The 13,863-nt window shown below is 38.4% G+C and overlaps 1 protein-coding gene across 2 annotated transcripts; it reads right to left on the reverse strand.

Annotated features, from left to right (window-relative positions):
• Positions 1-1,382: 1,382 nt before the first annotated feature.
• On the reverse strand, positions 1,383-13,650 carry ARHGAP11A (Rho GTPase activating protein 11A). 2 transcript variants are annotated; one of them, XM_066552488.1, is made up of 12 exons: positions 13,522-13,650; positions 11,121-11,191; positions 10,701-10,797; positions 9,932-10,182; positions 9,304-9,464; positions 9,049-9,195; positions 7,967-8,041; positions 7,153-7,320; positions 5,791-5,926; positions 5,361-5,469; positions 4,456-4,603; positions 1,383-4,065 (listed from the first exon to the last, which is right to left on the reverse strand). In XM_066552488.1, exons 1-12 carry the CDS (start codon positions 13,648-13,650, stop codon positions 2,483-2,485), a joined length of 3,075 nt encoding a protein of 1,024 aa, XP_066408585.1. In that variant the 3' UTR covers positions 1,383-2,482. The 2 variants fall into 2 exon arrangements, with proteins under 2 accessions (XP_066408585.1, XP_066408586.1); XM_066552489.1 differs by lacking the exon at positions 7,967-8,041.
• Between the last annotated feature and the right edge of the window lie 213 nt (positions 13,651-13,863).

Raw genomic sequence — 13,863 nt, forward strand, 5'->3', positions numbered from 1 at the left:
TGGAGGTAAATTGCTCCAGATTAAGCAAATGTAGACACATCATCCAGAGCGGAGGTTACCAAGAAGATAACTACGAAAGTATCTTGCTAAATGCAGTCTCTCATCTAACACAGCTTGGCAAACCGGTAGCTTCTAAAGGTTGTTTTATGTATCACACCTTCACTGTTACTGAGGGGAATGCATCACATCCCAGTTTAGTATAGCTATCCACAGAAAAACTCTAAATTATACCACATAAACCACAACAGTCCATGGACTACACTTGCACATGTTGATTTTTTTGGGTTTTTTTGTTTTTTTTTTTTTTTTGGCTGGTCTCTGGTACATTATGCAAGGTGTAACTTGCAGGATTTAGCAGTAGGGACTTCCAGCTGGCATCTAGTGTCTTTCTGCAAAACATAATCAACTTTATATAAAGGGCTGTATGTCCAAACTGTTCTGCAAAACTTCTAAAAACAGAATTTAAACTTTAAGATTTTTTTTTTCTGCTACAGCTTTGTCAGGGCCCTACCAAATTCTCCCTAAGCCAAGTTTAGATGTTTCAAGACTAACTTGCATGGATGATCAAAAGTAGCTTACTGCACCACATAGGATAATATTAATATGTACCAAATATTTTGAATGCTAATGCAGCTTTGACAATCACAAGTCTTAGTCTTCTAAACAAAAATCAGTGTGACACCTCGCTATTACAGGAGGCAGACCTCATTTTCTTCCTGACACTGCCTTTAACTCCTTCTGTCCTATTTCCATCTCCTACCTCCTTGCCATGACAGCTGGAAGTTGTTTTGCTGATCCCTACTTGCCTCAGTGAGATGATTCAAAACATGGTGCTCTGGTGCCTGCTCAGCCTATTGAGGGATCTGCCAGCACCAGCTGAAGGCACATGGTAGGGAGGAGCATGGTGCCAAGAGAAGCAGCCTCCTCTTTGGATGGTGGTGAGCTGCCTTATTCACTCCTTCATGAAACTGAAGCTTCCCATTCTTAAGCACACCACCAAGCAATCTGGTTAAGATCTTTGCATGGCTGGCTGCCTGGTATTAGATTTAACAGCAATGTAGCAAGAGTGAGGCAGGAGTTTGCCACAGATCAATCTGACCCAATTCAACTTGCAGGTTGGTGGATACATGGGGAAGGAGACAGGGAAAAGAACTTTTCTTTTGACTATTTTGACTAACATATCCTTTTAAGAAGCTCAGAAAACCACTGCTGATAAGCTATGCTGCCTCATATCTTTTGCTAGTTGTGAGAATTACCAATACGTAGCTAAGATGAACAAAAAGGACAGCCAGAACAGATTTACTTCTGACTTACTAATTTTGGTGTCTGCATATAACAGCATAATTGAACTTTCCAAGTCATTATAGAAGAACAAGCTCAGAAAAGGGAAAAACAATGGTTTTATTAAAACCAAAAGTATCCAGTGCTTCAGCTCTAACATTTTGCCAATAAGCAATTCACACATATAAAAGGCTAATGAACAGTTTCAAGTGTTTACTCAAATAATTTTACAACTGATGACAGACAAACAGTTTTCATTCCAAAGGATGTAAACATTTGCTCGTGCAAATCAACCTTTAACAGACTATGGCTTCTTACATTCATCTCTTGCAACACTTTCAGCATCTAAACTTGGCTTCTGCACCACTTAGTTAACATAATTCTACAGCTCTAAAAATAAGTTAAAACTCCCCTCTCATATTTAGATAAAACATTTTATTATTCATAACTGAAAATACTTGGTACCTACTGCAGAACACGACACTGGATTAAGTTTTAAGACTTTTCAATTCTTGAATAAACTGCACATTTGTTTTCCATGTGTTCTAATAATTCTCCAGTGTGTGTGCACGCATGCATTGCATTTTGACATTTACCTACTAAACAAGTAAAATACACTCCCAATTTACTCCAGCCAAAAAAAAAAAACCCAAAAAAACCACATTGTGTCAAAACAAATAGAGCTCACACGAGGTCCAACCTAGTAGTATCAAGGAGTGCTACAATACACTTAAAACTAAAAAAGTACATAAATTTAACTACTAATACTCAGCATCAAAACACTTCCTTTTATATGCCTGTTTAATTTGTTTTAAATATTTGAGAAATTGTTTTTGAACTTGATACTTAATCTAAATACTGCAAGAAGTTTTGGAAGATGCAGCATATTTTTAGACGCTGAGATAATCAAAACCTGAGATCTAACACAAATATTTGTGTTAGATTATTTACAGACTAACAGATTATTTTTGTTTTAGAAGTCAAATTCATTTAGTTGAACTGACCAGCATTTACAGAAGTTTCAGTTAATGAAGAAAACCTCAACATGAAACAAATTGCTATTTGTACATCTTCACAACTCATTCATTTAAAACAGATGAAGTATTACAAATAAAAAGAACTAGGAAAATAACATACAGATTTAGATTTTTCCAAAGGTTAACCAAGTTACAAAGAACCCATTTAGCCATCATATTTGACCTTATAAGTCTACTGGCTTTGCAGTTGGTAGCAGTTTTACTTCAGATATTGGATTCTTTGGAGAGCCTCTGTAACGAACTCTTTCTTTTCCTGAAGCACTTCTTGCAATCACAGATTTTTCTGGGACAGCACCTGGAACACTTATATTTGCATTAACTTTCAAACTGGATTTAACCATTTCATGATTGGTTAGATCTTCTAGAACAGACTTTGATGGATGAACAGTTGCTTTTTGTTCATGGATTCCAACAGTTCTGACAGAAACATCAGGCTTGTCTGATGGATTTAATGGCCTGTAACATGATTTAGATGCTAAGTCCAGCTGCTTACAAGCTACAGAAACTTGGTCATGTGTGCTTTCACTCCTGCGCGGCAAAAGCGTGGAATTCTTTGAGGGCTTTGCTGTGCAGGGGAATAAGGCAGAATCATAGCTCAAAGATTTAACAAGTGGTGAACCAACATCACTTGATTTAACCGTGTGAGAGCTTACAGATTGTCTGTTAGCCTCCAAAAGGGAATTAATTCTTCTTACAGACTGTCTAACTGGAGTACGTTGAAACTTCAGGGGTGGATTTGTTTTGCTTGCAGAATTTGGATCATGTAATGAAAGCTGGTTGAACCACTGTATGTGGTCAGAAACCTTCCCATGGTCAGAAACAGTTGATGTTTTAGTTAAAACTTTACCTGAATTTTCAGCTTTCAAGTATTGGTTACTCATTTCTTTTTGAGATTTAGGCAACTGTGAAGTAGGCAGCTGTCCTGCCAAAGAAGGTTTAGGAGTACCCTCTTCCAAATTACAGCACTTTACTGTACAGTTTTCAGCTGTTTCTGAGTGTATTAATTCTATTTCCTCTTTTCTTCCAGGGAAATCTGATTTGTGTAAGTCATCTTTTGTTGAACTGTTCTCAACAGTAAACTTATCTTCCTTGGCTAGTACTTGAGGCATAGGAAGTTCTTTTACTTTATCTGGTTTTGGGACCTGAAGTTCAATCTCAATAGAAGTTTTGAAGTGTCTTTTCTCCAAAACATCAAATTCCTCTTTTTTTAATTGCTGTTTATCAGCAGCAGAAGATGGATTAAATGGGTGCAACAGCTCTCTGGATTTTACATTTGCTAGATTTTCAGAAATTTCTTCCACTAACAATTCTTTTGCAGAACTGAGCCCTGAGGGACATGGAGTTTCATTTAATATTTCACTTGCTACAACTGAGAGGGATGATTTCTTATCACCTATCAAATTGTGAAGAATACTCCCAGATGCAGAAAAGGCTTGCTTAACTTTCAGTAATGTTTCTGTAGTTGAATTACTTTCATCTTCACACAGCACAAGTTCCAAGTTGTTGTCTTCTTTGCTTACAGTCGCAGATTTGAATTCATCTGGAATAACTGGTGGCTTTCCAAATATCAAAACAGATTCTGAAGAGCTGGCTCCCATTTCAGAGTGTCCAGGCAGAATTTGCTCATTCTTGCTGACCACCTGAGAATCCATAAGAGCAGGACTATTCCATGACATTCGGTGAACTACTTTATTGTGACATTTTGGAGTTAGCAAGTTTTCTTCTGACTTGCTTACATTCCTTGAACCTTAAAATAAATACCACAGTGTTTAGGAATAATTTATTGTCATTTTAATAACTATAGACAAAATTCTTACTGAAAAATAATTAGCAAAGCAGCACTGAATTTAAAGATGTTATTATGCCCTTAAACTTCAGAAATGTAAAAAAAGGTTATAATATTAAATGAAATAGTGCATCTCCTCTTGTTTAACTAAGAGAGCTACTAAAATACATTAGAAACACAAGCTTGTTCTAAATCAATTATTTTTCCCAAGAAGCCATTAACATATAAGTCACTTTTGACTTAGCTAGAAGCATACTTTTAATCCAACTGCTTTTATACTTTTATCCATAAAGTTGCTTTTGCAAAGTAAAAATAGTTTTCCCCATCTAATATATTTGGTTAGGCAATCACCTTTCTTAGGGAATTTTTCATTGACATATGGGCTGAAGAGTACATCTCTTCTTGCACATTCAGTTCTGCTTTCCAAACCTTGCTGACTTGCAAGACGCCTTCCAATATTTTCTGATCTATTGCCCGCTGCACATCCTGATACAATATTCTTGAACAAACAAAAAGTGTTAATTGCTTTATAGAAACTTGTAATTTGGAATCTCATTTACAGACGAAACTTCAGGAAAGCGCTACACAAATCAGCCACAGCAGGCTTTTCTTGGCCATACTTCCTCTCTGCAGACCCAGGAGGGGAACGGCCTCCCTGCAGTCAGGCAGACTCAATCACACTGTGAACAGAGTGAATGAGCACAAGCTCTGCCAGGTCAGACACTCAGAACTCTGAGACACACTGATCACAAGCGTGGTGGGTTGATCCCAACAAGCAGGCAAGCTCCCACCCAGCCACATGCTCATTTTCCCCATTCCCCAACAGGATGAGGGAGAGAATTGGAAAGATGAAAAGGGACACACAAACACCACAGACAAAAAAACCCAAACCCACACAGGATGCAAAGGTCATCACTTACAACAGTCAGGCCAGTTCTCAGTAAGCCTCTGAGCAGCGGCTACTTTCCACAAATTATCCCCATCCCATTTTTACTGGTGAGCTTAATATTACATGGCAAGGAATTGCTCTTTGGTCAATTCAGGGCAGCTGCTCCCTCCCTCAGTGTCTTGCCCCACGCCAGTCAAACACAGTACAAGCCGATCTGTTACTGCTACGCAAATAAACCTCAAGCTTCTTGTACTTGACAGCAAGCAGGGATCCCTCCATTACTAAATACATCCTTCCTGCTCCTGAAAAGCAATGCCCCAAACTGTGAATTAAAATCTACAGTCTAATGATACGACTAGGTACTTACCACTTCTCTGTTGCTTTTCCCCAAACCAAATTTCAAGCGTAAAGACCTACGAACCATTTCTTTTCGGCTTATTTTTGGAGAAAAACAACCTGTCTTTCCTGATTCAGCCCTGGAGGGACACAAGGGAAGAAGGGACATAAACTCTTTAGGAGGACAAAGAAAACACCCTAACATTTATTCACAGTTATTTCCTTCTGTTTTACTTATTTTATTGCCTTCTTGCCCACCTTTCTTTAACAGGCACAAAAAGCTACAATACCAGATCTTATTTTGTTTTGAGCTCAATTGCACAACATCAGAAGATCTGGTGGTTATAAGACTACTATAAAAATTTACCAAAACCAGTATTTTTAGAGACAGATTGAGGTCATTATTCAAGGGGTATAGACACACCTTTCCAATTTATCTTTAGGTTTTGAGAGTTAATTACCTGTATAGTTTTTTGCTTGCAAGTCTTTTACTTCTTCTAGTCCCTGTACTGGACACATGATTTTCACCCACGCTTGAAGGGGACAGTGAGGTTTGTGATGACTCAAGACACACACAAGGACTTGCTTCAAACTGAACTACAGGGACAAAATTGTATTTATATGAACTTAAAATAGACACATTTTTTTCAGATAAAGACTTACAAGTTAACACAATAAAGAACAGGTTTTTAAACAGGACAATTTTTTTGCTTATTTTGTAGAGTGCTGGCTTGAAATTACTTGCATTTCCACCTTAAAATTAAACAAAGCTGTTGCTTGTAGCATCCATAAAAGTGGCTGGAATGCAATTAATTGCAGGCTACAGATATCACTACCTCAAATAAGTTTCCACAGTATTATCATCAGATCAATTCCTCAAATTTAAGAGCTCACAAAGAAAAATTAGACTTAGCCTCATTATTATTTGAGGTGTGCATTTTCTTTTTTTTTTTTTTTTACACACCTAGCCAGAACAGCTGAAGCAACAATGAAGAAAAGAGTTGGTTTTTTCTACTACCGGATATTTTATGAAACTCCTGCATCACTGCTATCTTATAAAATGCCATTGCTTTTGTTTGTTTATCCATAGAAACATGGAGAACATGAAATGATTTAATAAGAAAAGCACTAAGCTTTACAACACTCATTGGAGGGGGGGAAATCAAGCAAAACAGCCAATCTAGAAATATCCTTCCACTCTAACTTCAGTTGGCAGAACTTTAAAGAATGAAATAAAATAAAACAGGATTCTCAGAATAGCCTGATTGTTGGAAGCACTCTAGTAGAATAAAGTGGTACTAAAGCATTGTCAAACAAAAGCAAAATTTTCTCTAGAGTTTTGAGATGTAGCATCTAGAGGAAAAACAAGAGGTGATAGGACACAAGAAAGAAGCTTTATAAAAGCAACAATTACATTTCTCATAGAGCTAGGATCAGCTGTTTAAGCATTTAGGGGACAAAAGGCTACAACTTCCAAAAGGTTGGAAGCATAGGCAGTCTTCATGGATTTGTGCACCAAGAAAGAAAAGTATATCCTGAGTGATGATAGAGAGTAAAAAAGGTAAAAGGGCATCAGGATCGCAAGTATGAGAGATTAACAGAACAAAAACACAAGCAAGAGAATTTGGCTTTCGCTCAGTCCATGTAACATGACTTACCAATGAACATAAACATACACTATTTACCAAGATGGGGAAGTAGTGCAAGGAATACTTCAGCAATGAGCATCAATGACTGTCTAACAAGAACAAACGGCTCCACTCTTAAATTAAGAGCCACCAACAGTCACTTCAAGCAGCAATGAAAAAGTAACAGCACTGTACCTGATGCTGGTGTTGAGCTGCTGTTAAATATGCTACTTGGTAAAAACTCAAATGCAAAATTGTGCTTAAAAGAGCGTCTCTTCTTGCTGGACAAGCCCTGAGAGCAATCAGTTGGAAGTTTCCTCTTGGTACTTGGAGTAAGAACCACCGGAGTCGCTGACGAAAGGACTGAAATTAAGAAAATCAAATTTGCGGTAATAGCTTAAAAGTTGGAGAGTTTAGTAAATAGTTATTTTGGGTTTTTTTAACTCTGAAAAAAGCTTAGCCAAAGTGCATGCATTTTGAACATGCAAAGCAATCAGTATAGCTTAGGGTTGGATTTTTTATTTTGTATGGTTTTTTGCAAGTTTAAGGTACCAGACAGGAAAATCCAAACCCACAGATCAATAAAACAGTATAGGCATTAGGAGGAAGTAAATGTATGGTCATCTGCCGAAAGCTTCAGAGACAGTAAGTGTGAAAGAGTTTTAGTCCTGGTAGATTCATTCCAGGGATGATAAAGTACTGCACTACTGCACTGAGGCTGTAGTGGTTTATTAGCTAAAAAGCACAATTTTGGTTGGGTAATCCCCACAGAGCTAAAGAGCTAAACCACATAGCCACTACTGCAGTGATTGTAGCTGCTCCAAGAATTAATGTAGTAAATGCAGTATCCTCAATAAATATGTAACTATATTCCATTTTAAACAATTTAAATTTAATCACTTGCCTTCAACTAAGTTCTAATTCTTTAGTTAAAATATTATTGAATATAGTTAACAAATCCAGAAGATACTGCATGGGCTTTACTCAGTACAAATACACCAGTACCTACCGCTGCTGTCTTGTTGAGGTGTAGTGGAGGGGGTTCTGTTAGATTTAAATTTATTCAATGCTCCACTAACAATATCTGAAATGCAAGACACACCGAGCAATCAAATTTAAATGTGAAGCCTGTCTTGCTCTATTTTCAACTCACACCTAACTCATTTTTTTTTAGGGAGAAAGAAAGTAAATCAGTTTAAATGTTGTTTTATGTACAGAATATCATAACCCAGATCTTCCCACCAACATAGTTTTTATTGCTTTCACAATAGCTGAAAAATCTATTTTCCTTAAAATAAAAATTATTTAAAAAGAACCAAACAAAAAACCCAACAAACAAACAAACAGAGCAAAGAAGCACAATACACAAAAAAACCATGCCATGGCATAACATACAGTCTTAATTTCAACTACTGTCAGGTTACATGAGCTAAATAAATACTTATATTTTTACAGCAATACATAAAAGATCCCTTCACAGTGGATTTGAATGAAGTCAAGCATACATGTTCCATAGTATTTCCTCTAAGAGAGTGCAGAACTAAGAATGGACCATTTGATTGCCCATATTTAGCAAAAAACCCAACTCAACCCTGTTGAAAGCTGAAAAAACCTCACCCAAAATCCCAGATCCATGATACCAGAGCACACAGTATCCAACAATACCCAATTCAGATTTACACTTCAAAACAAATTAGCTACTCTAATTCAAAACACATTTGCCATTTGCATCCCTAATTTCTCATGACCTGACTTCTCTAAGTCTACACTAAAGTACCATTTCAAAATTAGCAACAACAACAAACCAACCCTATAGCCTTCTGCAACAGGATCTGAAGTTGACTCAAAAAAAAGCCAAAATATTAATTTGACTATACCAATCCAAAATAGCTTCTTTAATGGACAACAGAAGAAAACTCTGCGTAAATATACAATAATGTGATTACTGAAGTCCTATATACATTTTTCAAATCCAACCCAACCAGTTTTGAAGGCATCTGTTCTGCTTGTGGAAGAAGCAAGTGCTTAGGGTCAGACTACCTGAAGTCTAAATTCTGTTTTTGCTTTGAAAGTTTCACAAAACATACCTACCCCCAACACTTCGGTGCCTCCTCCTCTTACATTCACTGGGAGATTCATTTTCACTGTCCTCATGGCCCCACAGTGAGGGAGTAGATTGAAAGACATCAACACCCAACATTGAAGGAATCTTTTCCAAGATAAATTCTGGTACTTGTCCTGGAATAGTTAAGAAATACTTTATTTTAATGATTCTTAAAAGTTGAAAAGAAAAGCTGCACACAGGTTGGTGCACTGAGACACGTTGATAAGCATTTATCATCTTACCAATTTCCGCCGCATGGTCAATAAGCGTTTCCACAACAGCAGCTTGCAAGCGAATTTTTTTTTCTGTACTAGTGGACATCTTTTCATTTTCATTCGAGTGCAAGAGGTTGGGAGCAAAAATCACTGCCAGATTACTGCTATCCATTCTGTTTTCATTGGATCTTAACAAGAAAAGGTTTTTTAAATTCAAATTATTGGATAATATAAACAGTGGAGAAAGAAAAGACCAAATAAGACAAATGCAGTTAAAAAAATAGACTCATTCACTGGAGCGCTTATACAACAAGATTAATGCATAGATATATGCCTTCCAAGCCAGATAATTGAACAACTATGTTACTGAAATCAAGAAGTTATAGATTCCTCTCAATTTTCGGGAATGCAAGGTATCAAATCATGGTAATTCTGCTGAACAAAGTTTGAATAAAGTCAAGTCTCCAGTTAATTAAGTTTTCATAAAGAAAACCTTGGATTTATGAAATAAAAGACTATGACTGAATTAAGTAAATATCTGCACATATGAAAGTTTAAAATGGCAAACCACTGACAGAATGTTACAGCACTTGCCTGGACAGAGAAGCAGTTAAGGGAATTCAGAGATGTTTACAAGCACAGCCTTTACACTGACCTTAAGGACACAGTTCTCAGAAAGTTGAAAAAGTATCTCAAAGCTGCAATTGTTCTGTCAGCCATCAAACAGGAGAGCAACACGGTTGCAGTTTTCTTCTCATTTCCAAGCTGCTGAGCTTTGAATAGGCCTTCCTGCAGGTGAGGTGGAAGGATGGGTTCTGGCAGCTCTCTAAAGAACTGTTTGAGAAGCCCTGCAACATCACATGGCAGTGCAGCTGAGAGGCAGTTTTCACCTTGATCCAGTTTGCTCTGAAATTTTCCATAAGAAACATGATTTAAAGTCTTCAGCATATTGTCAGATTTCTAAATTTGAGCAGTAATGCTCTAGAGCCCTTGTCACAACAGACATATCTTCCACACTGTTAGTTTCAGCCTTCCCATGTTGTACTCAACTACATTATGGACGATGAGACACAGGCAAGGTTGTCAGATCATATGTATTAATTTAGAGGCTTCCCATCTTCCCATCACCAGGAGAACATTGCTAAGCAAACATCCTCATTTCATCCAGTGTGCACAAATTCTAATGAGTTTGTTTAGTGCCAAACTATTCTCATCACCTGGAAGGCAAAATATTTAAAAGACAAAAAAAAGGCAAAGCCTGCCAGCTTCTGGACTAGATCTCCTATCATTTCTAAAGCAGGCAATGTTACCAATCTACTTCCAGTATTAGAACTTAGATATGACTGAAAAGGGTCCAAAAATTAGAACATGCCCAAGTGAAAATGCAGTTTATTAAGAAAAAAAAGAGCAGCTTTAGAGAATACCTTCAAAGCTTTTAAGCGAACAAGAGATCCAGACTTTCTGAAGAGTCCCTCAGTATGAACATGTTCTTCCAAATATTCACATGTATCAACGAGAAAGCTGAGAAAAGAACAGTAACAGTTTTGATGCTCAGAATAAAGCCTGGGGTCTTTCCACAAAAACTATTTCATCATTTTTTGTTAAACTTAGTATATAGAATAATTTCCCCAAATGACAAGAGTACAAAGAAACACAACTGTGTAAGAGCTCTGAATTCCCTGTCTAACTTCTGCATCCCTCCTTTTCCATGTGGAACTATTCTTATAACCCCCAGAAGCTCTAGCAGGCATGGAACAAATATTACATTCCTTCTTCAGACAAGGGTTCAATACCATAAAGAGAGCGAAATAAGCACAAAATCTAAAAATACATTGTTATTTTACCTTGGAATATAACCATATTCTGGCACAAGTGATTGTGGCAACGCATGAAAAGATATTCCAAAGATTTTACCCTGAAATACAAAATTCAAATAATGTCATTCAAAAGTTGAAATAATAATCAACCACATGTTGCAAAGAAGCACACATTGCACAAGCAGACATAAAGGTAGTTAGGACAAAAAACAAACTCTTTCAGATAAGACAGACAAAAGGTATTGTCTGGAAAAGCACTGTCATCTCCAGAGATCTAAAACTGATTTTAGTGGCAGGTAACACCCTAGATGATTGTGAAAGAGTAGAAAGCTTTTCTGCAGTATGTTTTACACTTCTTATTTTACAATAAATTAGTTTTCTTGTAAGAGGCACAAATCAGTAGGATATTAACCAGATTGCTTGGGAATCTCACCTTAGTTTTTCAAATTGACTATATCTTATTTTCCTTAAAAATCAACATAAGACAATTAAAATAACTTTTTTTAATAAATAAGATTGCTCTTTTAGGAAGGATTCAACTCAACAGAACGATCTAGACAACTGTTCTATACCTCATATTTAGTACTTGTTCTTAAAAATCTGGTCTCTACTGCCTTATAGCAAGACATTAGAGGATGTTACATATAAGAAAATGAGTAAATCTCATCAGTCATTACTGCTGATGTTCACCCACATCATCAACAACTTCTACATCCTAGAACTTCTACTTTATTTGCTTATATCCATGTTTACAGAACATGCAAGCCAGTCCCTCTCCCAACCAGAAGAGGACTGGGATTATGCCCAACTTGTTCTTAGAGCTGAATGCAAACTGTTAGTCACTCATAGCTGAAATTCAACTGCTGTGCATGTCAGGAAAACAGTTAATCAGTAACTAACCCATTGGACCCAATCTAATCTGTCCTACAGAAAACAAACATAACAGAGTCAGGAAAGAGAAGCAACACATCTGTCATTGTGTTCCAGGTTGCTACCAAAGCTATAAAAAGAAAATTAATTCCAAGAGAACATTTTTTCTGTATGTACAAGATTACATACTAGAAAATTCCAGTGGTTTAGAATTCAGCATTGAGCATTCCTAACTGACATGCTTACCTCACTAGGTTTTGTTTGAAGTATCAGAAGTTGTGATTTAATTGCTTCTTAATAAATAATAAAGCTAATAAAATTATGTCTGTTCCCTTGTAACAGAAATAAGACATCCCTTGGCAAAACAAATGTTATTCTGCAGCTTTTCCTACCTTGCTCAGTAGTTAACTACACATTTTCTTCCTTGCATACAATTTAGGCACTACAGACAGCAACAAAGACATCTTTTATCAAGACATACATATATTGCTCACAGTTCTTATTACCTTCCCTTCAAATGGAAAAAGAAAGAAGAGTCTATAACCATGTTTGATACTGACAGGGGAGGGGGAAGAAAACTAATTCTAACTTTACTCTTGCTTTCTCCCTTTCCAAACAATCCACCTCAAGCAAGTCTTCCCAACTTCTTTAGTTTATATTGACCAAGGATTACTGCAGCATTGTGTAATGTCTTCTCAGCCTTACAGAAAGCTCAGTCTGAGGATGTTCAGCTCTGTGCCATACCAGTTGCACAGTGATCTTGTTTAGGACTTGACCATGGTCCACATTTTATAAATTAAAGAGTTTCCCAGAAGATCAATATTCTCTAATGGAACTCAGTGCTGGCATCCATTATAATACGTCAGTTTTAAATAACAGTCATGAGACAGAAAACCCTTCCTTCATCAAATTCAAACCTGATATTTAAGGTAATGGGAGAGATTTCATTCCTGGATCACTGGGAAAGTAAGGCAAGAGCTGTCTGTGCCAAATTACTTAGTCATGCCTTATACTAAGAAACCATGCAAATAATGCTCTTCAAAAAATCCAAAAATCTAAGAAATCAAGTAGAAGACACAGAGCTTTTAGAAACAACACCATAGCTATATTCCAAGAAATAATACAATTACTAAGATTTGAATTCCGTGGTGATTGACATCAGTCACAGTGAAGCACAAAAAGCTCTCGCACGGATCAGAGGCGACCGCGGGTGTTTCAGCGGCCAGCAAGCCCGCGGACAAAAGAGGAACACATCTCCTTCGCCATCTGGCCTGCCAAACTGCCGGGGGCGGGGGCCACTGCCTTCCTGAATCATAACACGGCTCTACAATGGCCACCTGGAACAAGCTGCAGGAAAGGGGAAAAAAGCTCTTTTCCCATTACAGGAAGTGATTGATGCCCTGTTGGGGGCTGGCAGGAGCCGCTGCATTACGGGAACGGCACTGCTGCCGGAACCAGCGCTCGCGGGACAGGAGCAGCCCCTGGACCCGTGGGAGCTTTAGCTCTGCTCTGCCCGGCCCGGGAAGCGGAGCCCGCGGAGCTCCCCCGCCCCGCTCACCTCCGCCGCTGCAGCTCCCGGTGCCTTGGCCGCCGCCAGGCAGCTTCCGCTCTTCACCTTGATCCCGTACGAAGCCCGGAGCTCCTCCAGCACCGCTAACCGCACCAGCCTCCGCCTCTGCTCCGCCATCCCTGCGCCCCCCCCCACCCTCTGTCCCCCCAGCCCGGCCCCTCAGACCCCGGCGGGCGCCATAGCAGCCACGCTCACCGCCCAGCTCAAACCCAGCGCGCGGCCCCGCCCGCGCCTCTCATTGGGCCGCTCGCCGTTCGAAATCAGGACCCCGCCGCCCAACGGCCACGCAGGGCTGCCCGCCGCGCCTGCCTCCGTGCGCCGCCTCGGAGC

The sequence above is a fragment of the Molothrus aeneus genome, chromosome 6 (assembly GCF_037042795.1).
Source record: "Molothrus aeneus isolate 106 chromosome 6, BPBGC_Maene_1.0, whole genome shotgun sequence".
Classification (NCBI taxonomy): domain Eukaryota; kingdom Metazoa; phylum Chordata; class Aves; order Passeriformes; family Icteridae; genus Molothrus; species Molothrus aeneus.

Bases quoted from the DNA above. Each gene is read 5' to 3' on its own strand.
- ARHGAP11A (XM_066552488.1), bottom strand. From the start codon at position 13,650: ATGGCGGAGCAGAGGCGGAGGCTGGTGCGGTTAGCGGTGCTGGAGGAG. The intron at 10,798-11,120 runs GTAAAATAACAA...TTCTTTTCTCAG, and splicing joins GAATATGGTTATATTCCAAG to CTTTCTCGTTGATACATGTG. The intron at 10,183-10,700 runs GTATTCTCTAAA...GGAAAATTTCAG, and splicing joins TTCGCTTAAAAGCTTTGAAG to AGCAAACTGGATCAAGGTGA.